At 45.9% G+C, this 23,374-nt stretch overlaps 1 protein-coding gene across 1 annotated transcript in view; it reads left to right on the top strand.

Annotated features, from left to right (window-relative positions):
* zbtb16a (zinc finger and BTB domain containing 16a) overlaps window positions 1-23,374 on the top strand; it is a 226,134-nt gene that overhangs the window by 4,038 nt on the left and 198,722 nt on the right. The window contains exon 2 of the mRNA XM_085967786.1: window positions 2,269-3,588. Coding sequence (XP_085823912.1) covers window positions 2,366-3,588 — 1,223 coding nt within the window. The 5' untranslated portion in view covers window positions 2,269-2,365. The remainder of the gene's footprint in view (window positions 1-2,268; window positions 3,589-23,374) is intronic.

A 23,374-nucleotide genomic window follows, 5' to 3' on the forward strand; every position in this document is an offset into this window, starting at 1 on the left:
CCTGGAGGTCTCACTCGGCCATGCATCCTTCGGTTGCGTAAAATGAGTTGTCATCTTGTAGGATGTGGGGAGGAAGCAGAAGGCTGGATTAACTGAGCAGTATTTAGCATGCTGTTGCAATATCTCCTGGCGTGTTTGTCGAGACCGAATACCCAACTCTTCCCTTTTTCCCCCTTTTTCTTTCTCTCCCTCTCTCTCTCTCTCTCTCTCTCTCTCTCTCTCTCTTTTCTCTCTCTCTCTCTCTCTCTCTCTCTCTCTCTCTCCCTCTCCCTCTCCTCTCCCCCCCCTTTCTCTCTCTCTCCCCCCCTTTCTCTCTCTCTCCCCCCCTTTCTCTCTCTCTCCCCCCTTTCTCTCTCTCTCCCCCCCTTTCTCTCTCTCTCCCCCCCTTTCTCTCTCTTTCCCCCCCTTTCTCTCTCTTTCCCCCCCTTTCTCTCTCTTTCCCCCCCTTTCTCTCTCTTTCCCCCCCCTTTCTCTCTCTTTCCCCCCCCTTTCTCTCTCTTTCCCCCCCCTTCTCTCTCTTTCCCCCCCTTTCTCTCTCTTCCCCCCCCTTTCTCTCTCTTCCCCCCCTTTCTCTCTCTTCCCCCCCTTTCTCTCTCTTCCCCCCCCTTTCTCTCTCTTCCCCCCCCTTTCTCTCTCTTCCCCCCCTTTCTCTCTCTTCCCCCCCTTTCTCTCTCTTCCCCCCCTTTCTCTCTCTTCCCCCCCTTTCTCTCTCTTCCCCCCCCTTTCTCTCTCTTCCCCCCCCTTTCTCTCTCTTCCCCCCCTTTCTCTCTCTTCCCCCCCCTTTCTCTCTCTTCCCCCCCCCTTTCTCTCTCTTCCCCCCCCTTTCTCTCTCTTCCCCCCCCTTTTTCTCTCTTCCCCCCCTTTCTCTCTCTTCCCCCCCCCTTTCTCTCTCTTCCCCCCCTTTCTCTCTCTTCCCCCCCTTTCTCTCTCTTCCCCCCCCTTTCTCTCTCTTCCCCCCCCTTTCTCTCTCTTCCCCCCCCTTTCTCTCTCTTCCCCCCCCCTTTCTCTCTCTTTCCCCCCCCTTTCTCTCTCTTCTCCCCCCCCCTTTCTCTCTCTTCTTTCCCCCCCCCCCCTTTCTCTCTCTTTCCCCCCCCCCCCCCCCCCCTTGCCGGCTGGGTGACAGTGGTAACGACTGTAGCTGACATTGCCCCTACATGTAGCTGAACCCTGGTAATGCCCTGTGCACATTCACTGAATCGCACTCTCCATACCGACTGCAGCAAATTACCACCATTCTTTGTCCCATGGAAATTACAAATAATTAATCTTGGCTATCAAAGTTTATCAGGGATGGCAATCATATTGGCTTGTAATTAATTTAGTGGGCTGTAAGGTGTTGCGTAGTGTTGCATCTGGGAATACAAGAGGATAGTAAATAACCTTCACGAAAAACATTTGTCACCATGGATTAAGTACTATATCTGTGGCTATATTGATTTATGACTGAAGCACTTAATGTTATACAGTAGAACACCAGATAAACAATAACCAGGGTTTAGGGTGAACACAGAGGGAAATTAGAAAATTGTAGCTTTGTTTTGGGAGTGGAGCCACGATGAGCAACAATTAATAAAAAATAAAAAAAATCATCACGTCATTTCTTGGAAAGACTGCATTATATGCCCAGTTTTTCACTTGTAGGTTACAGAGATATGGAGGGACGAGGCCATGCAGGGATTTGAAAACAAGGATGAGAATTTTAAAATCGAGGAGCCAATGCAGTTCAGCGAGCACCGGGGATGATGAGTGAATGGGACTTGGTGCGAGTTAGGATACGGGTGGCAGAGTTTTGGATGAGCACCTTTAGTGTAATCACCCCCGGGCGCATCACAGGCTGATTGGAAAATGGTCACTAAGGCAGTGATGGAGAGATGGCGATGGATGGCCAACAACTTGGCCGAAGAGGAGGTTTTAAAGCAGGAGAACGAGGCAGAGGGGAGAAACTCCAGAGTGTAGGACCCTGGTGCTTAAATGGTCTGCTGCCAATGGTGTGGCTAAGGTCACAGGTGAGGGAGCTGCAGAAGAGGCCCGAGTCAGGGGAGTGGAGAGTTTGAGGGAGGGGGAAAATAGGGCTGGAGTACATGCAGCAATAGGATGGGGCGTGACCATGGAGGGATTTTAAACTACAGGCGTTGGTTGGGGGGGGAGCAGGGAGTCTGTAGATCAGTGAGGGCGGGGTTGATGGAGAGCAGAACTTGCTGCTAACATTTCGTTCACCTGAAAAATGAGTTTAAAAATATTTAGTGTTTTTCCTTTTTGTTCCCGCAGGTAATTGAACACCTCTACGCCAAGCTATATTACCAACAGTCACAGACAGCCTCATGAGTTGGCCCAGTGCACAGCAGATCTGTGGATTTGATTAAAAATGGGATTAATAAAGCTTCAGAACCCCAGCCATCCCTCGGCGCTCCTTCACAAAGCCAACCAGATGCGACTTTTGGGGACTCTGTGCGACGTGGTGATCCTGGTGGACAGCCAGGAGTTCCACGCTCATCGGACCGTCTTGGCTTGCACGAGTAAGATGTTCGAAATTTTGTTTCTTCGCAACAGTCAGCATTACACCTTGGACTTCCTTTCACCAAAGACTTTCCAGCAGATTCTGGAGTACGCTTACACTGCCACACTCCAAGCAAAAGTAGAAGACTTGGATGATCTGCTGTATGCAGCCGAGATACTGGAGATTGAGTTCTTGGAGGAACAGTGTCTGAAGATACTAGAGACTATTCAGGCAACGGATGATAATGATACAGAAATGACTGTCACTGAAGATGAGGATGGCGGGAAGGCCAGGTTTAACAAGAATATATTGGGTACTAAGCAACTTTCTGGTGAAGAGGCTGGTTACACTACTAACCAAGCTGTACCAACTGGGACTATGGAAGAACAAAGCCCCTCTGTGTCCACCTCGTTCGGACTTTCAGCAATGAGCCCCACCAAAGCTGCTGTAGATAGTCTTATGAGTATTGGGCAGTCAATTATACAAGGGTCTTTGCAGCAAGCCTCATTAGATGAAGCATTCTCTGCTGGTGGCAGCCATCCCATGATAACTGAAGTTAAGCATGAAATGATGCAGGTGGAGGAGGCCTCTAGTCCCAAGATGGGAGAATCTAGCTCTTCAGGGGGTGAGAAGATATCTGATGCAGATCGGTACAAGGAAGCCCCCGGTACACCAACGCGAAGCAGCGTCATCACCAGCGCCCGTGAACTACACTATGTCCGTGAAGAGAATTCTGGAGACCAACCTCCCGAGGCAGGGCTGGGCGTGCAACTGGGGATGGAGAACATCGCCAGTGGGCAGGGTGAGAAACACGCCGCCTTGTACCCTATCCAATTCAACCGCAGAACTGATGGCCTGTTGGAGGTGCCGACCTCCTTATCCTCCACTCTCCACGTGCAGCCGACGCTCTCCGTCGCCATGGACTTCAGTGGTTACGGCGGGCTTCTGCCTCAAGGCTTCATTCAGAGGGAGCTTTTCAACAAATTGGGTGAACTCGCCGCCGGCATGAAGACCGAGAATAGATCTGCCAGCGAGAGGTGTAACGTCTGTGGCATGGAGTTACCGGACAACGAAGCCATTGAGCAGCACAGGTAAAGACATCGCATCACCACCACCACCTTCAGGGGGAAGTAGAGCTGTTTATCCAGTGGCACGACACCCAATCGCTGGGCTGCAACTATTCCCATTATTGGATGTTGTGTTTGGGTGTTGTGCAAAGGATGCTGACGAGGTTAGAAGTGGGGAAGCTGAAAAAAGTCAGTGAGATGGACTTTTATGGATATTTTTCTTTAAATGAAGGGTCCATTTCCCTCATCAATAACTATCCTACTTTTAAGATCTGTTTCTGCTAGCGCTGTTTCCTGGGAGGAGCGAGTGTGATGAGATGCTCCCCGTCACTGGTCCGTATGTGTTTGAAACCAGTGTGTCCCTCAACCTGTCTTGAGTGATGCCATGGGCGATCCAGTAGTGTAATATGAAATACAAAATTTGGATTCATTTTATTATTTTGGAAGGGCTGTGTCTATAGAAAGAGTGCGCGTATGTTGGAGGATGCTGTTTGTGTGTTGCAGTCAGCAGAATGTTGCATCACTGTTCAAACTAACTACTGCAATTCTTGTGGCACATGGATTTTGTCTGTGGAATGATTGGCTTTTTCTCATCTGGTGCTGTTCCGATTGATTAAAATCGAGGACACCCAATGTTGCCACTAGGATTGCAGTAAAGTGTAATGGTGGGTGTGTGAAAGTTTCGTACTGTATTCACTTCAAATCTGAAAATCACCCCATAGATTGTGTCCTCCCAGACCTGGTTTGTATCTGGAAATACCATTTCAACCCATACTGGTCCGTCACTAACACTGGGGTACAGTACTGGTGGGCACAGGTCTGTCACTAATACTGAGGTACAGCCTGTCTCTGTATAACACTGGGAATTTACTTAGTAAGTGGTAGAGATCTGAATAATTTTGGAATGTGCTGCCTATTTAAAAATATTAGTAGTGGTTCTCGAAGGCTAATACTGACTGAGGGAGAGCTGTTTCTTTGGGGAGTAGGGAGAATTAGGGAGGGAGGGTCTATCCCATTTTACTTCCTTCCTGCTCCAACTATATTTGTCCAATAACAGATTTCACTGAGTAAGGACACGTTGAGTGAAAAATTCTAATGGAGATATTGGCAATTGGCTCCAGACCAGAGGCTTTGTCTCTCTTTTTATAATGGCTGGGTTTCAGCAGCTTACCATTGCCTAGCGTCAAAACCCCTCGCTCTGAGCCAGCCCCAACCTCAGAAGGGCGCCCGCTACTGCACCAGTGTGACATTTCCATTTCGTCGGACCTTTGCAACAGGGGGCGCTCTTCAGCGGCTGAGGCGGAGTTTGACTCTGCGTTGACCCATGCCCAAAGTATTGACCATTGGGTGCCTGAAATGGAAAGTGTCCTCGTTCCCAATATTAACATTGAGCTCCACAGGCAGGAGGGGCCGAAAGGCCTCCTTCTGTGCTGTACCATTCTATGATTGATTCGACCATGGTTCTACCCAAAAAGGTGGCATGGAAGTCTGGCTTTGCACTCCCGAGTAAGTTTTTTAAAAGGAGTTTATGAATAACCCAACAGAGGTGGGCGTCGGGTGTTTTCAGATGCCTTCACCTGTCACCTGGCTGAGCTTGCAGGTAGCAATGTGGTGAGAGGTGTGCAGCATAGATACGCGAAAGGGCTGAAACCCTGGGCTGCCTCTTGGCAGAGCGTATCGCTGGATTGCACCACAGTGAAGTAGGATGTGGGTTTTCACCCCTCCCCCAGCCTATGTAGCTCTTCTCGACCCATTTGTGGAGATTGAGAGTCCTTTCCCCACAGGATCAGAGCGAGATGTAGAAGAGAAAAAGCACCCACCTCTCCTGGCACCACTAGCTGAAGCAAGATGATTGAAACCTAGAAGTTGGCAACAGTTTCCTCCTTCAGGACTGAGGAAGGTGGGGTGGGGGCAATATGTGCATTTTCCCCACACCCACAAAGGAGTCTTTCTTTATAAGCTAAGCTTGGCGAGCTTTTCTGTTGCTAATTCAGGCCGGGGGCAGAAAGGTTGGGTTGGTGGGGAACTAGAAAACAGAAATATAGCCAATGAAGTACTTTTGAAGTGGAGTCACTGTTGTAATGTGGGAAACTCCCACAAACAGCAATGTGATCATGACCAGATAATCTGTTTTGGTTATGTTGGTTGAGGGATAAATATTGGCCTCCGGACTCCACCTGCTCCTCTTCGAAATAGTGCTGTGGGATCTTTTACGTCCACCTGAGAGAGCAGATGGGGCCTCGGTTTAACGTCTCATCTGAAAGACGGCACCTCTGACAGTGCAGCACCTCCTCAGCACTGCACTGGGAGCGTCAGCCTAGCTTTATGTGCTTGAGTCCCTGGAGTGGGGACTTGAACCCACAACTGAGCTGCAGCTGACAACTAGGATCCAAGCTAGTTTGTAGTTGTCCAGTTTCAACATGGGATTACTTGTAACTGAAGTGCAGATGTCCGGTGGCTAAACATCTTGTTAAAATGGTAGTGTGCTTTCACTCCTGACCAATTGTCTGTGTTTCACTATTTCATTTATTTTTTGTTACTGATGAAGACTAAGGCAGCTGAGCTGCCATTGTTAGAAATACAGGAAACTCTCGATTTACCGGCACCTAAATAACCGGAAATCTCTGTTAACCGGCAAAATTCAGGAGTAGGTTCAGGTAAGTTTTACTTCATATTAGTGGCCGTTCCTGGATCTGTGGCTGTGTAATCGGGGTTCCTGCACTTGTTGCTAAGCAACAGGAACGCTTGGTCTGTGGCCGGGGTTCCTACACTTGTTCCTAAGCAACAGGGAAGCCTGGATTTGTTGCTGTGTACGGAGCTCTGGTACCTTTTAACTATACCTCTCTGTAATCCGGACTTTTTGATAAACCGGCACCACGCTGGTCCCGTCGGTGCTGGATAAAAAAGAGTTTCCTGTATGTGTATTAATCCAGAGTGCTTCAGGGTTGGTGTCACGGTTGCGTTTGTTAATGAGGGCTCTTTTATAACTACAGTAATTCGAAGCGCAGTTTAATAGATTGATTTTGAACTTAATTTGGACAAATGGGCTAATTATTGCTGAAATGAGCTGCTTCATATTTGGTACAGACTGAATTTTCTATTCACTGCTCCAGTCCTCCCATTGACCTCGTCCTGTTAAGCTGAAAAGTTCTGCCTTGATGCTTACAGCAAAGTATTCTCATGAAACGGGGCGGCCAACTTTTCCATTTATTTCCAAACTCTCAACCCCACTGTAAATTGTATTGAAAGTCACTTATGTTGCTTGGGTATGAGTGGGCAGCTCTCTCGCCTGAGTCAGGTGGTTGTGGGTTCGAGTCCCCACTCCAGAGACTTGAGCACATAAAGCTAGGCTGACTCCCAGTGCAGTGCTGAGGGATTGCTGCACTGTCAGAGGTGCCGTCTTTCGGATGAGACGTTAAACCGAAGCCCCGTCTGCGCTCTCAGGTGGATGTAAAAGATCCCACGGCATTATTTCAAAGAAGAGCAGGGGAGTCCTGACCAACATTTATCCCTCAACCAACATCACTAAAAACTGATTATCTGGTCATTATCATATTGCTGTTTGTGGGATCTTGCTGTGTGCAAATTGGCTGCTGTGTTTCCTACATTACAACAGTGACTACAGTTCAAAACTATTTCATTGTCTGTAAAGTGCTTTGGGACATCCTGAGATCATGAAAGGCACTATATTAATGCAAGTCTTTCTTGTATGAAAACGATGACTTTTCACCCTCTGTCCTCAAAATAGAAATGTTGAACATTTTCTCACAGATACCACCCCTTAAGTTGGATTTCTATAATAAAATGTGTAACTTGTAATGAAGTGACTCCCAGGTACAAGATCTGCTTTCTGACTCAGGAGAACTTCTTATTTTACTTGCCCCGTGTCCTACAATATACAAAATGCTGATGTTTAACATTGAAATCCAGAGTTCATAGAATCATAGAAATTTACAGCAGAGAAGGAGGCCATTCAGCCCATCTTGTCCATGCCGGCCGACAAAGAGCTCTCCAGCCTAATCCCACTTTCCAGCTCTTGGTCCGTAGTCCTGTAGGTTCCGGCACTACAAGTGCATATCCAAGTACTTTTTAAATGTGATGAGGGTTTCTGCCTCTACCATCCTTTCAGGCAGTGAGTTCCAGACCACCACCACCCTCTGGGTGGAAAAAAATTCTCCTCCAATCCCTTCTAAACTTCTGACCAATTACTTTAAATCTATGTACCTGGTTATTGGCCCTTCTGCTAAGGGAAATAGGTCCTTCCTACCCACTCTATCTCGGCCCCTCATCATTTTATACACCTCAATTAGGTCTCCCCTCAGCCTCCTCTGTTCCTTGCTTTGAAACCGGTTGATTAATCAGCATCTGCAATAGACAGAAATTAAACTCTTATTTGTACATTTGCTGCTAAATTGGGTGCAGTATTTGAAGGGTGAAGACCACTTTATATAAATCTTTAAGTCGCAAAATTGGTATCCAGTTAGCACCGTTCCCAAGGGATAAATCATGACGAGAAAATGATGCCTCCGGCTTGTGATAGTCTGGACATTGAGTGTCAGTGGGCGTACCTACTCAGGATGGCGTTCACTGGGTCCAATTATACCAGTATGAGTAACGCCTCAGGATGGTAGCGGATCGGATCAGCCATGATCTCATCGAATGACGGAACAGACCCTGAAGGGCTGAATGCCCTATTTTCCTGTTCCTGTGTACCTCACCGGGTGCAGTTGTATCCGCGCGAGTGCTTCCTCGGGGTGGCACCTCCCAAAGTCCGAGTGGCTTTGCACGCGAGCTGCACCGTGTGTTTCACACTGCTGTGAAACCTAAATGAGTGCATCAGTGCAAAATGCAGTAGTGTAGCTGACCTTTTTTGTTTCTAAAGAAAAATCACTATTTGAGAGGTGAAGAGCGAGCTAGTAATTGGCATCTGACCCCGACCAGCACAGGGCAAGTCAAGACTCGCTGTCTGAAGAACCCAGTATGTCTTTTTTTTTTAATTTAATTTAAAAAAAAACCTCAGTTATGATCTGGAATCCGCTGCCTGAAAGGGCGGTGGAACTGGACTCAATAGTAACTTTCAAAAGTGAATTGGATAAATACTTGAAAACAAAAAAATGTGCAAGGCTACGAGGAAAGAAAGAACAGGGAGGAGTGGGACTAATTGGAGAGCTCTTTCAAAGAGCCAGCACAGGAACGATGGGCCGAATGGCCGCCTCCTGTGCTGTCTGATTCTACTTTTTGTCCTGTTTTGTCAGTTGCTTCAATACAATAGTCAGTTGCGGTTGCAAAACGCCAAATTAAAATGCACTTGACTGAAGATATTGCTACCTTATGGGAACTGTACAGCTCATTCAGCGCGTGCAGGCACTGCTGCTGATAATTTCCAGATTTTGAGCCAAGTTTTCCTGAGGAACCCCCTTAACACACTCCCTCCCTCCCTTTCTCTTTCCCCCCCACCCACCCACCACCATCCCCTTCCCTCTCTTTCACTACCGAGCTTATTAGTGGCACCTGGTAATGTAACCTCATAATCAAAACCAGCGGTTCCCCTCTGCGGGGCCAGTGACAGACAGCTCTGTCAGTCCGAACATGCCATGCTAGGAAGTCCCATTAGCTTTATTGCTGGAAGATCCTGGGCTGCTCAGGAAATGAGTGCTGCAGTTAGGCGCAAGATCTTGACCTGCTCGTGTAACCCCTGCTCGCTGCAAAGACCTCTGTCAACACACTGGGGAATTCTGTTACTCTGGTTCTTGTCTTGAGTCCCGAGGTTAACCAAAAGCCTACAGATTGACATTCCTTTGGAAAGAAATAAGCTTGCGGCCTTTGATTTATTCCTCTTATGAGGGACATGAGGTGTTTATTTTTTTTAACATAATGTATAATTTAAGTCTATAGTAACACATCGAATTCAACTTTTAAATAACTTTAAGATTGAACTGTAGTGCAGAGTGTGCGTATTATTGCAGGTTTCCCACTGTGTGGCTTTTACATTCTTTCTCTCCTATTCTATGCGCCTCTCCCCATCCCAAAAAGGTTGGTGACACATGCTGGGGTACGATCCACACGAGGCAATGGTCTTCTCCAATCTTCGTGTGCCAGTTAAGGTCGCAAGTGCTGGCGATGGAGGCCACCTTGCCCAAAATCTGCACTTGTACTCATAACCAGAAGGCATCTCTTGATAAGTCATCAGAAGGAAAATCTCTCTCTGTCTGTCTCTCTCTCCAGAAACCGTTTGGTCTTGGCACCTTCCTTGTCTGCAGTGGTCGATACCCCACATGGTGCATTCTTCCACTGAGCCATTGGAATCTTTCTGTCCGGTCATTTTATACATCAGTGTTTTTTTTCAATTGAGCTGATCTATGTGGAAGAACTTACCTTATCAGATGGATCGCCTTGTTACATTGTTAAGATAAAAAGAAAATATTGGAAATATTAAATAAAAGTACTGGGAATGTGGAACTTGCTACCACATGGATTGGTTGCGACAATTAACAAAAGAATCATTTAAGGGGACGATAGATAAATACATGAGGGAGAAAGGAATAGAAGGATATGTCCGATGAAATAAGTCGTGTGGAGCATAAACACCGGCATAGACCACTTGGGCCGAATGGCCTGTTTCTGTGCTGTAAAGTTCTGTGAAATGTACTCTTAAGGCCATCGGCACCCGAAAAGAAAAATGGTGGGTTAACCTTTTGGGCAGAGGCCCTTCATTAACCTCCCACATTCCTCATCGCCCCATAACTGTGGCACCGCATTAACTGGTCATTAGTCTCATTGCTGTCTTTGGGATCTTGCTGTGCACAAAGTGGCTGCGTGACCACAGCGACACTCGTTCAAGAGTAGTTCATTGTATGTGAAATGCTTTGGGGTGGTTGACAGACGTGATGAGGAGCTCAAGTCTTTTTTAAATTATTTCGGCCCCTTTCTTTCCAGATACTGGCATGGCTGCCAAGTACAATGAGCATTTTTTGTGACTAATCCCTTAAACCGTTGGGTACTTTTCAATGAAAGAAATATTCAACACCTTACTTCCAGCATAATCTGATTGTCAATTAGCTGAAAGCATTGGTGTACCGTCTAGCAGTACAGTACTTAGAAGGGGAAAAATAATACAGGGCTATGGGGAAAAAGCAGGGGAGTGGGACTAATTGGAGAGCTCTTTCAAAGAACCGGCACAGGCACGATGGGCCGAATGGCCTCCTTCTGTGCTGTATCAATCTAATTTTTCTTTATTCGTTTATGGGATGTGTGCAAGGCCGGCATTTATTGCCCATCCCTAATTGCCCTTGAGAAGGTGGTGGTGAGCCGCCTTGAACCGCTGCAGTCCGTGTGGTGAAGCTGCTCCCACAGTGCTGTTAGGGAGGGAGTTCCAGGATTTTGACCCAGCGACGATGAAGGACCGGCCGATTATATTTCCAAGTCAGGATAGTGTGTGACTTGGAGGGGAACTTGGGGGTGGTGGTGTTCCCATGCGCCTGTTGCCCTTGTCCTTCTAGGTGGAAGAGGTCGCGGGTTTGGGAGGTGCTGCCGTAGAAGCCTTGGCGAGTTGCTGCAGTGCATCTTGTAGATGGTACACATGTATAATGAACTAACTGCTGTTTTGGTGGAGAGATGCTGCTGAATTATTTTCGAGACTTGCGTCTGATTTTCCTAGTTCGTAATGATGATGGGCCCTGAATCCCAATGGGGACGATTTTGGTAACTTGATGTTGGTGGAGGACAAATTTTGGCCCCAGTCTTGGGTCTGGATGGGTTTTGAAATTGCGGACGTAGGGTAATTATAACTTAACCCACCCGGCCTCCCGATTGTTACTTTCCAATATCGTCGATGTTGAGCAAAATCAGGGGGTGGGTAAAATCGGGCCGCCGAGGTGGTTGCATCAGTCTCCCAACGGGCGGGTTAAGTTAAAATTTCTCCTATCAGTTTAGTTTATTTCGGGGATGGTTTTGTGATTCACTGATTCTGTAGTCTGGGGTATAATTTACTGCTCTCTTCTGCTGACTTGATTCTCTCGCTTGTCTCTATTTCAACATTTCTTGAAAAGGGTTTTTAGTGTGTGTAGATTATAATCCTTGTGCATTTTGTGTCCTGGGCCAATATTTATCCCTCAATCAACATAACAAAAACAGATTATCTGGTTATTATCACCATTGCTGTTTGTGGGAGCTTGCTGTGCGCAAATTGGCTGCCGCGTTTCCCACATTACAACAGTGGCTGCACTCCAAAAAGTACTTCATTGGCTGTAAAGCGCTTTGAGACGTCCGGTGGTCGTGAAAGGCGCTGTAGAAATGCAAGTCTGTCTTTCTTATGGTAAGGTACTGAAACCCTCAAACTTGTTTATTTGAAACTTTAAACTGAAATTCTTAAGTGTCTATGAAAGAGAATCTTGATGTGTAAGTAAGATTTAGTGGTAATTTAATTGCTGGACTGCAAAATAAACTTTATTTTTTTTAAAAACCCACAATCTTCAGAATTGGTTGTAATGCTGAAATAAAATAGCTGCAATTTTAAAATGGAAATTCACAATTTGTTTTTGAATTAGTGGACATTTTAAGTAAACTTGATTAATGAATCATTTTGACTGAGCAGGAGGGATGATATCTTCAGAGGATAAAATATTTAACCAGAAAGCAAATGAGGAAAAACTTTGTAAAGTTTGGACACTTCAGTTTTTTACTGTCAGATGTCCTGTTGAGTTTGGCAATTTTTTATAGAACGGCGGAATCGATCGACATGTAACTTGCAGAGGAGAAAATCATTTTCAGATACTTCCTAATCGACCTATGAAGTTTCTGTTTAAAAATTTAGCCAGCTATGTAGAATCTTGCATGTGGAATTGTTTTGAGTGGCAAATGAGTAAACTTAGCCAGGCAGTCTGCACAGAACATGCCATCTCCTTTTACAAATGTTTAAAATATTTCTTTGGACTTAATTTTAGTGGAAGGCAGATTGAAGGAAGGCAGATTGAAGGTAGATCATATTTAACTCTGTGTAATTGCTTCCAGATATAACACAGGGTTATGTGTGTTAGAATGAAGGGTCTGGTAAGTGCTAGTTTCCTGTGTAAATTTGGTTATTCTATTCATTCTGGGCAGTCCTGGACTGTGTCATTCTTTTCAAAACTGCTTTTCCAGGTTAGTGCTAGAACACAAATTAATTCAGACTGAGCTAATCAGGTAATAACATGGCCCGAGTTCCTGGGATAACTCTCTGCTCCGCCTGAAAGGAATAACTAAAGAGCTCACGAGATGTATCTTAACTTTTTTTTAATCCTAACTTTTGTTTGCCTTCAGCTAAGAAGTTGCTGTGTTTTAATTTTTTTTAGCTTGTGAATCGAACCTTTTTTTTTTAGCTTTCCTGTTTTGCCGCTTCTACTGCTCTGGCATCTTGCAGTAGCTTAAAGTACATAAGATTGCAGAAGATAATCAGACCAGAAATTACAGCAGGACTAACTTCAGATGGTGTCTTTAATGGTTACCAAGTATATGTATTTTGAAAAGTCAAGAATGTTGGATTTTATTCCCGTTAGCGGTCTGTATTTCCACGCTCCTCACCCACAATGCGCTACTCTGTGTTGGAGAGGGTGGGCAGGTGACTTTTCCTCCTTGTTTTCAAATCCCTCCATGTCCTCGCCCCCTCCCTATCTCTCTAATCTCCTACAGCCCTCCGAGATCTCTGCGCTCCTCCAATTCCGGCCTCTTGCGCATCCCCGATTTCCATCGCTCCACCATTGGCGGCCGTGCCTTCAGCTGCCGAGGCCCCAAGCTCTGGAAATTCCCTCCCTAAACCTCCCCGCCCCTCTCTCTCCTCCCTCTCCTTTTAAGAACCCTTTTAAAATCTTCCTCTTTTGACCAAGCTTTTGGTCACCTGTCCTAATATCTCCATATGTGGCTCGATGTCAAATTTTGTTTTGATAACGTTCCTGTGACTTTCCTTGGGACATTTTACTACACTAAAAGTGCTGTGTAAATGCAAGGTGTGGGAGTGGAACCCTGCTTGGCTCCTGTGTGGTTGTCTCTTTTCTCTCTCGCTTTCTCTCATCGCAGAGTGAACCTTTTCTCTTATCTGTCAACTATCTTCAGGATATAAAAATGCTTCTTTATCTGATATTTACTTGTAACATTAATGAGTAATCTGCTAACTTGATGCATGTTTTATGTTGACTGACACAAAGGGTTGAAGGGGCTGCTCAAATGCATTAATTCGACCCAAGAGTCTATCATTTATAGGTGCCTGGATATTGAAAAGTCTGAGGTAGCAAATGGAATTTGCAGCTTAAAAAGAAGTTTAACTGAACATTGTAAAGATTTGGGGGCTAAATGTTGGGAGACATTAAGTGTAGTGTTGGATACTAATGAGTTAAAACTGCACAGTACTGCATGCCTATCTTTTCAAAGATTTTAGCAATGTTTCCTCATTTCCTATTATCCTCAGCCCCGTAGAGTGCTTTGCCCTACTTACAACACCCTGCCTGAATGGCTGTGAAATCATGGCCACTTATAGTGTTTGTATGTCGGAGAACTGCTTTTATGGTTTTTCTGGCTGAATTTTAGTTTTTCTGGCATGCGCCCAATATTTACATTCCTCTCTTACATGAGGGGATAGAAAGCGTGCGTGTGTGTGTGTGTGCACCGTTTCTCAGATCTGAAAGCCAGCAATTATCAGCAGCTTGTAATCCCAGTAAGAGCTCCCGACTAGCCAGGCAGAGTAGCAGTGGAGGCTGCGTGCTGCTTGTTTTTTGTTTTGAAGAGCTGCTGGACTGTTGTGGTATGCGAGTGCAGGTTGGAGCTCCCCTGGTGCAAGTTGTTGAGCGACTGGTTGCACTCGTGACCCCCCCCCCTCAGCGGGTAGATGCCTGATCCTGGCCAGATTGTCACGTAGAGAGGAGCTCTCGTCCACAAGGAAAGAAAACTGGGTGGGAGTTGCCTTGCATTTATGTTGTGTCTCTCCTAGTGCTCGGTGTTTGTTTTTAATGGACAAAGCCCGGTGGGGGGGTGGTTGAGGAAAGGACTTGCATTTATAAAATGCCTCGTCATGTCTCGGGATGTCTCTCAGTGCAGGACAGCACAAAGTTTGGAACAGATAGGAAAGAAAGAAAGACTTGCATTTCTATAGCGCCTTTCACAACCTCCGGATGTTCCAAAGCACTTTACAGCCAATGGAGTACTTTCTGAAGTGTAGTCACTGTTGTAATGTAGGAATCGCGGCAGCCAATTTGCACACAGCAAGCTCCCACAAACAGCAATGTGATAATGACCTGATCATAATCTGTTTTGGTGATGTTGATTGAGGGATAAATATTGGCCCCAGAACTCCCCCTGCTCTTCGTTGAAATAGTGCCGCGGGATCTTTTACTTCCACCTGAGGGGGCAGACGGGGCCTCGGTTTAAAGTCTTATCCGAAAGATGAGGAGGGCAATCCATATGTATTGATTAGGCGCCACCAAGCTTTCAAGCCAGTTTTCTATTGAGTTTAGAAGATGGAGATGTGATTTGATCGAGGTGTTTAAAGGATTTGATAGGGTAGATGCAGAGAAACTATTTCACCATGTGAGGGAACCCAGAACAAGGGGACATAATCTTAAAAACTAGAGCCAGGCCATTTTAGGAGGGCAATCAATTGGTGCTTTCAAGACCGAGATCGATAGATTTTTATTAGGTGAGTGACATGAAGCAAAGGCGGGCAAATGGGGTTGAGGTACAGATCAGCCACGATCGCATCGAATGGTGCAGTAGGCTCGATGGGGCTGAATGACCTCCTGTTCCTGTAGGTTAAAAGAGGAAGGGAATACTGAGCGATGTAAAGTGTTGAACTCTTGAGATTCTGGGGAAAGGAGGAGTTGAGCAGGAAACGGTGCAAAGAATCTTGCTTTCAACACTGTTGGGGGTGAGCGGAGGAGGAAGAACAACTGGGACAATGTTTAGCTGGAGCAGAGCGGGAATACGGAAGGAAATTTCAGAGGAGCAGTGACTGTGGCAAAATATTAGAGCAGAATTGGCAGTGGCCAGGGATCTGGGGGATGGCGCATGACTTGCGGTTACCTGGAAAGGGGGAAACTGGGCATATTATTGAATCTATTTATTTGCGAGTGATGCATTCCCAAAAATGTGAGGTGGTGATGAAAATGAGAGGAAGTGAATGTGTAACAGCTTTTTTTCCCCTCGCTGCACAAGTTTTTTCATCTTTTCACAGCGATCTTAACCCCAAGTTTTTTGAGTGGAAACATTTCTGCTCACTATTTATTTTGGCTCATTCAGTGCTGTTTACTGCTAACACAGCACATAGTGTTTCGTCGCCCTGTTGAGAAGCACCAGCTTGTTCTCTTGCGACTAGAAATTATTCGGTCTTCAGTTTAGGAGCTCAATCTTCCGCAACTTGGGCATTGATTGTCTTCATCCCCAAACTCACCACGACTCACTCTCTGATGGAATTGTAATCTCTGCTGAAAGTTCATTTTTTCCAAAAAAAAAGTGTTTATGGGATTGCAATAATTAGGTTAACTCATCCCAACCTCTTCAACGAAGGCTCACGAGATTGATTCCTGGGAGGAGAGGGCTGTCCGATGATGAGAGATTGTGTAGAATGGGCCGATACTCTCTGGAGTTTAGAAGAATGAGAGGTGATCTCATTGAAACATACAAGATTCTGAAGGAAATTGACAGGGTAGATGCTGAGAGGTTGTTTCCCCTGGCTGGAGTGTCTAGAACTAGGGGTCACAGTCTCAGGATAAGGGGTTGGCCATTTAAGACCGAGATGGGGGAGGGGGTGGAAAGGACGAAAGGCTGTTTGATCGGGCGGGGTGGTGGGAGGTCCTGTGATGAAACCTCCAGCAATATGTCCAACCAGAATTGGCAACCGTGGTGAGGTAGTGGAGGGCGGCCAGCAGCTTGTGGAGCTGTACTCCAGCAGCAGTCTGCTGTCAGGGGAGAGAGGGAGAGAAACCGGCGGTAAGGATTTTGACAAGTAAACCTTATACTAGATAAATGTTTTGAGGTGCATAGAATCATAGAATAGCACAGCCCAGAAGGAGGCCATTCAGCCCATCGAGTCTGCGCCAGCTCTTTCAAAGAGCAATCCCATTGGTCCCACTCTGTCCCCATATCCCGGCAATTCTTTCTCCTTCTGCAAGTATTTATCCAATTCCAAATCCTAACCAACTACTTAATGCCCAAGAACTTCTGTAGCTCTCCATGCTGGAGATGTAACTGTTTTTTCTGCCTATTTTCTTTCTGCACTCCCAGTGGCTATGCTTGTTTGCAGTCTGTCTCTATGACCAGTCTGAGCGTTGGGGGTTGCCAACTGTGGTTGTGTGTGTTCCTGGAGGTATCGTCACTTGACCTCTCGCCTCCAACCGCCCCGCCCCGCCCCCACGCTCCCATCATTGGTCGCCTTCCTCTCTTTCCCCCCACCCCCCACAAATTGGAAAGCGAACATTCATCGGCTCTGATTTTTAACTCCAGGTAGATTCCCCGCTCAGGCCCGAGTTAAAATTACAGTCGAGTCTCAATGATGTCATCGGGCCGCAACGTGTATATGTAAAGAAGGGCCCCTGTTGGCTCCGGGCACTTGTCCTTGCCGCCCGCTCGGGAGCAGGTTAAAATGACAGATGTTGCGATCATGATGGCTTTCGAACAGGTACGAGCCAGGGTGATTTTTTAACTACCCACCACCAGGTTTCTGCAGAGTGAGTAGGGTTAAAATCGCTCTCTTTGTTACCCAATTGCCTGACTCTTGACTGTCAATAAACAGCCTTTGTTTCTCCCCCATCTCCAATATTTTTATAACCAATAAATAAGTGTTCAAACAAAATGGGGGGTGGAAACACCATTTAAAAAAAATAAAAATAATTTTTTTTTTTTTTAATGCCCCTGTGGCTCAGTGGGTAGCCTGCAGCCGTGCCCTGAAGATTAATCCTTAATTCCTGGAGACTCCAGGGTTGGCACCGCTACTGAGCATGCTGAAGAGATCGCAACAGAAATAGCTTATAAATGGTACTTTGTGTGTGTGTGTGTGTGACTCACTTTATGTCTGTGCGTGTGTGTTTGTGTTTGAGCAGCAGGCTCTCCATAGACGTATTATCAGTCTAACTGATAACCTTGTGGTCTGTTATACAATATATGGCGCGCTGATGCTCTGATAAAGGCATATGCTCCATTGTTGAGAGATGAACTGTAAATATAATGGCTCTTTCTGGCGGAGACCTCTAACTTTAAAAGTTGGGAACTGAATAATGGGCATTGTTTAATACCACAGCCATGTGTGATGACTGAGGCTGCTGATTGGCTCTAATGTGGGTTTCTTTTTTATTTAATTGGCAAACTATCACTTTTGTGATCCACTATATTCAACCTCCGCTATACTTTGCTTAAGACTTGCATTTATATAGCGACTTTCATGACCACCAGTTGTCCCAAAGCGCTTCACAGCCAATGATGTACTTTTTGAAGTGTAGTCACTGTCGTAATGTGGGAAACGCAGCAGCCAATTTGCACACAGCAAGCTCCCACAAACAGCAAAGTGATAATGTCCAGATAGTGATGTTGATTGAGGGATAAATATTGGCCCCCAGGACACCGGGGATAACTCCCCTGCTGCTCTTCGAAATCCTGCCATGAGATCTTTTATGTCCACCTAAGAGAGAAGACAGTAACGTTTCATCCGAAAGACGGCGCCTCTGACAGTGCGGCACTCCCTCAGCACTGCATTGGAGTGTCGGCCTAGATTTACATGCTCGGGTCTCTGGAGTAGAACTTGAACCCACGACCTTCTGACTCCGAGGCGAGGGTGAGAGCCACAGCTGACACTTGTCTCTTAACGGTATAAAAATATAGATCCTGTGCTTTTTTGTGTTCACCCAGGTGAGTGAGATTAATGCTGTGGACTGCAACACTTTCCATTTCAAACACTGATCTGGCATGGCTCAAAGCAGATTGAAAGGTAGTCGAAATCTTGAACTCGCTTCCTTAACAAGCTGTTGAGGTTGGAGGTCAATTGAAAATTTCAAGAACTGAGATTGATCAATTTTTGTTGGGTAAGGGTTACAGAACCAAGGCGGTAAATGGAGTTAGGATCCAGATCGGCCATGATCTGATTGAATGGTGGCGGAACAGGCTTGAGGGGCTAAATGGCCTATTCTTGTTCCTATGAAGCTTCCTCAACTTTGCCCTCAGTATGTGCCTCAACCCCAAACCCAGAAAAAAAAAGCTCCTATGCACTAGTATGACTTTTTCCATTGCTGTTTTGTGGCCTTACTGAGTGGGTTTTCCAATTTGGGCAAATTACTGACATGTTAGTGGTTAACTGGTGGTGTGGGCCCATGTCACTAGAAACTGGGAGTGGGAGGAGAAGTTTATAAAACTCGGGGTGGAGAGGGAGGAAATGTGGGATATATATCTCCTATTTAAATAAAAATAATTGGTTCGGCCAAAATTAGAATGTTGTCCAGTTTTGAGTGCCTACTATAGGAAATCAAGGCCACGGAGAGGGTGCAGAAGAGATTCACTCAGTATCTGGGGGGAGGGGCTGGAGAAACTGGAACTTCATTACAGCAGAGAAGGAACAGAGGAGATTTGACTGAGGGGAATCAAAGTTGAGAGAGATTTCGATGAGGCAAATAGGGATACGCTCTCACCATTGGTTGGTGAGTTGGTACCTAGAGGGCATTTAGATAATCACCACAGGAACAGAGTGCGGGTAGAAGAATATTTTTCAGTTGTTAGGACATGGAATGCCCTACCAGAAATAGTGATGGAAGCAGAATTCATAAACTTGTGAAAAGAAAGTGGATAAGTATTTGAAAAAGAAATGTTTTATAAGATCTGGGAAGAGGGCAGGGGAATGGATCTAAGTGAATAGCTCTTTCAGCGAGATAGTACAGGGATGATGGGCCTAATGGCCTCCTCTGCTGTGAAATTCTGTGATGCTATGACACTGCCCAAACTCTCTGCGTGCAAGGCCCTTGACAGATAGCAGGTAGATGAGATTCCCAGCCCAGTAGTCTGAGTTGGCTTTGGAACCCATCTCTGAGGTGAAAGGCCAGTACTGTATCTAAAATACCACACCACCAAATCCTCTCTGGAGTTTCAATGTATTCACTGACTTGGAACTGGAACTCCTTTGGCCTTATTTGCACACAAGTACCACCCTGTGACTGAAATGTTGTTGACTGTTTCTTCTTTAGGAGTTTTGACATTGAAATGCTGACGTTTTTGCACCGTGCTAGCGCAGATAGACATTCGATAACTAGTAAAACCAGCTGACTGTAAAAATTGGTGGATGCAGAGCAGGAGCCTAGACTGAGTTTCCCCCCCACCCCCCAGCCCCATAATTTTTGGCTTTAGGTACGCTGGCCACCGCTGTAACCCTGGCTCGGGTCAGTTCGCTCTGGGGCTTCCCTGGGCTGCAACGGCCCGATGCCATCGCAGGCCACTGTGGTAGCGGAAGACGAATATTGAACCAAACTCAAAATACCGTGGATGCTGGTTAATCTGAAACAGATCACGCTGGAAGCACTGAGCAGATCGGGCAGCACCTGCGGAGAGAACAGATGGAATGTTTCGGGTATAGACTCTTCCTCGCTGGTGTGTAATGTGTTTTAAATGCAGATCAAGGGAGACAAAGGCTGTGCAGTTTTTTTTTTTTTTAAAGAAGTGTTTCGTGGACTCCAGTGAATTGGAACTGGATGGAGTTTTGATTAAAATTTGTGTGTTTCACAGATAAATGAGAGAAACGAGTTAAAGGGTAGAGAGAGGAAATGGCCATTTGGAGCTGGTTTGTGAAGGCTGATAAAATGAGGCAAGAGCCTATCCAGAGGGGTCTTGTGGGATTCTAATAAGGAGTAGAAAATGCGGTCCATATGAGCAAGGGAGATAATTCCAAGAGGACTAACACCAAGTCCAGCTCCAGGAGATTGGATGAGTTGTTTGCACTGTGGTCTGTGAATGAACATGGACAGGCAACAGAATTGACAACTTTGATGTCAGCATTATCGGTTATATAAAAACAGAAAATGCTGGAGATACTCAGCAGGTCAGGCAGCATCTGTGAAGAGAGAAACAGAGTTAACTGCCTGACCTGCTGAGTATCTCCAGCATTTTCTGTTTTTATTTCAGATTTCCAGCATCTGCAGTATTTTCTTTTTGTTACAGGTTGTATAGTTAGGCCCTGAGCCTCCGGATGTAACCAATCTTTGGGCTAAAAGGCGAACAACTGACCCGGGGGTTCCAGAAATGGCGCCCAATATACACCAGTGGCCTCAGTTGAACGTTATCGCCAATTAATTCTACAACAACTACGTGCATTTATATAGCACCTTTAATGTAGTAAAGTGTCCCAAGGCGCGTCTCTCTGGAGCATTATCAGACCGAAATCTGACACCGAGCCACATATTAGGGCAGGTGACCAAAAGCTTGATCAAAGAGGTAGGTTTTAAGAAGCGTCTTAGAGGAGGTGGAGAGGTTTAGGGAGGGAATCCCAGAGCTTGGGGCCTAGGCAGCTGAAGGCACAAGAGATGATCAATATTTAAAAAACTGGTCTCTAATGTTGATGGAATACTGCCTGTCGATTCTGGAGCTGTGGATTATAACCTGATTATTGATGTCAGTTAACGGATTTGACTGGGAAATGATTCAGTTAAATGGATTCTGGGCTTTAATTAATGGGTATAAACATGAGCAGCGTGTGGCCCAGAGGAATCCAACGCAGTAATTTGTGAGTAAACCTGAGGCTCATTTATTACACCATTTATTTAAATTTCTTTCCAAAAAAAAAAGAAGCGTCCTTCAAGCATGGCAAGAGAATTTCAAATCTTCAGAAGAGCAAAGAATTGTTTTGAAGGGTTCCGAGGTTTGAGGAGTGATTCAAACTCTTGCACGTTTTGCTAATCGCTTTTAGACACTTGCAGAAAGTGCTTTGTTGATGTTGCAACACGCCATCAGCGTATTCGTGAAGTGCCGACACACATAAGTTGGATGTTACAACTTGAGCACAGCTTTTTTTTAAAAAAAAAAAAACTGTTCAGTGCAGTGCTGAACATTTCTTGTCTCTTTCTGTCATATGGATGCTGCAGCATTGTGGCTATACCAGATTGTTACGCTCCTGAGTAAATACCGAATCAGTAAGATCCCTGGCTTCATCCTTTAGTTTGTACTGAGTTACTGGGACGGGATGGCTGACATGGTTTCTGAGATTGTGATTTTGAGGTCATCCAAAACTCGGCTGCCTCGTGTCTTAACTTGCACCGAGTCGCGTTCGCCCATCACCCCCCCGCTCCCCCCCCCCCCCAACCACCCCACCCCACCTGTCCTCGCTGACCTACATTGGCTCCTGGTCCGGCAATGCCTCGATTATAAAATTCTCATCCTTGTTTTCAAATCCCTCCATGGCCTCACTAACCCCCTCCCTCTCTTTAACCCTCCTCCAGCCCCTACAACCCTCCGAGAGCTCTGCGCTCCTCCGATCCTGGCCTCTTGCAAGAACGGGGCTTGATAGGTGATCGAGACTTGGTGTGAGTTCGGATCTAGGGCAGCAGAGAGTTTAGGATGACCTCCAAGTTTGCGGAGGGCTTACTGCCCTTTTCATGTGGATGACCACATCTCTCACCTTGACCAGAAAAAAAATCCAATTTTTATTTTTTAACAGAAAGCCGATCATTCAGCCCACAGAGTAAAATATCAGCCTCCCGAACACTGCCGAAGGGTTTTATTTATTTTTTAACAGGCAGTCGCATTTGGAACATCGGAGAAAATTGCGGATGCCTTTATTATGTAAAAATCCAAAGTGATAGAATGGTGCTTAACGTTGCGAGAAGAATCAGACAAGGTTTGCTGCCTGACAGCTGAGGCTTTCCTCATCTCAAGCCTCTCCTTCCATTGCAACACTTCTCGCCTGTTTTATTGATGCTACAATGGTTAGTGATTCCTTGGACTTTGTGCCAACTCTATAAATGCACTGCCCCGCTTCTCCCTGCACCCTCACCGTAGCACAGCACGAGCCTGTGCATTTACAAGAGAAAATGAGGGGGAGGAGGAGATAAACAGTTTCCTCGGGGACCTGAGGTATTGGCAAACTTCAATGAATACAGATTGAGCGGAGACTCTACAATCATCCGAGACACTTTTTTTTTACATTGAAAGTGTGTGGCCAACAGCAGATTCATGACCCGCCAAAGTGCCAACCGACCCACATAGGAATCATATCATAAACCCACAAGGATGTTGTAGCGTTGGATCAAGCGTCACTTGTGGGCTAAATGCAACGAGCTGTTCCCGTGTATCTGAGCCCCTCCGCAGTTGACCCTTCTGTTGATAACAGCATGTAGCGCCTTTAACGTAGTAAAAAGTCCCAAGGCGCTTCACGAGAGCGCGAGCAGACAATATCCTGGGATTCCCACGTGGGAATGTCAACTGAGGCCAGGATTTGAACCTGCAGTTTTTGAAATGAGAGCAGCCTGTGGTCCAAACATACCTCCTGTAAAGCCTCAACTCTCCATACCTTTACTGTAGGGTTGAGCAAGATTTGGAGACCGGAACTCAAAGACAAATAGAAATGCAGGCGGGGGGAACGAGAGCTGCCCAATGGGGATGGGTCAAGCAAGGAAGAGAATATGGTACGTGGGGGTGGGGAGGGTCACTCATTTTAAGACCATGTCAAAAATAGGATAAATATCTTCTCTGAACCTAAATGTAGTTTTGCGCTGTTAAAGGTTTGATACAAAAAAAACCAGTCTGGGTGGTTTCCCGTTATCACTTAATTTCTAGGTTACATCATTCAAGAGAAAAGCTCCATGTACTGACCAGCGCACAGCTG

The sequence above is a fragment of the Somniosus microcephalus genome, chromosome 26 (assembly GCF_052327205.1).
Source record: "Somniosus microcephalus isolate GS21.2 chromosome 26, FLI_Smic_1.0, whole genome shotgun sequence".
In the NCBI taxonomy this organism is placed as follows: domain Eukaryota; kingdom Metazoa; phylum Chordata; class Chondrichthyes; order Squaliformes; family Somniosidae; genus Somniosus; species Somniosus microcephalus.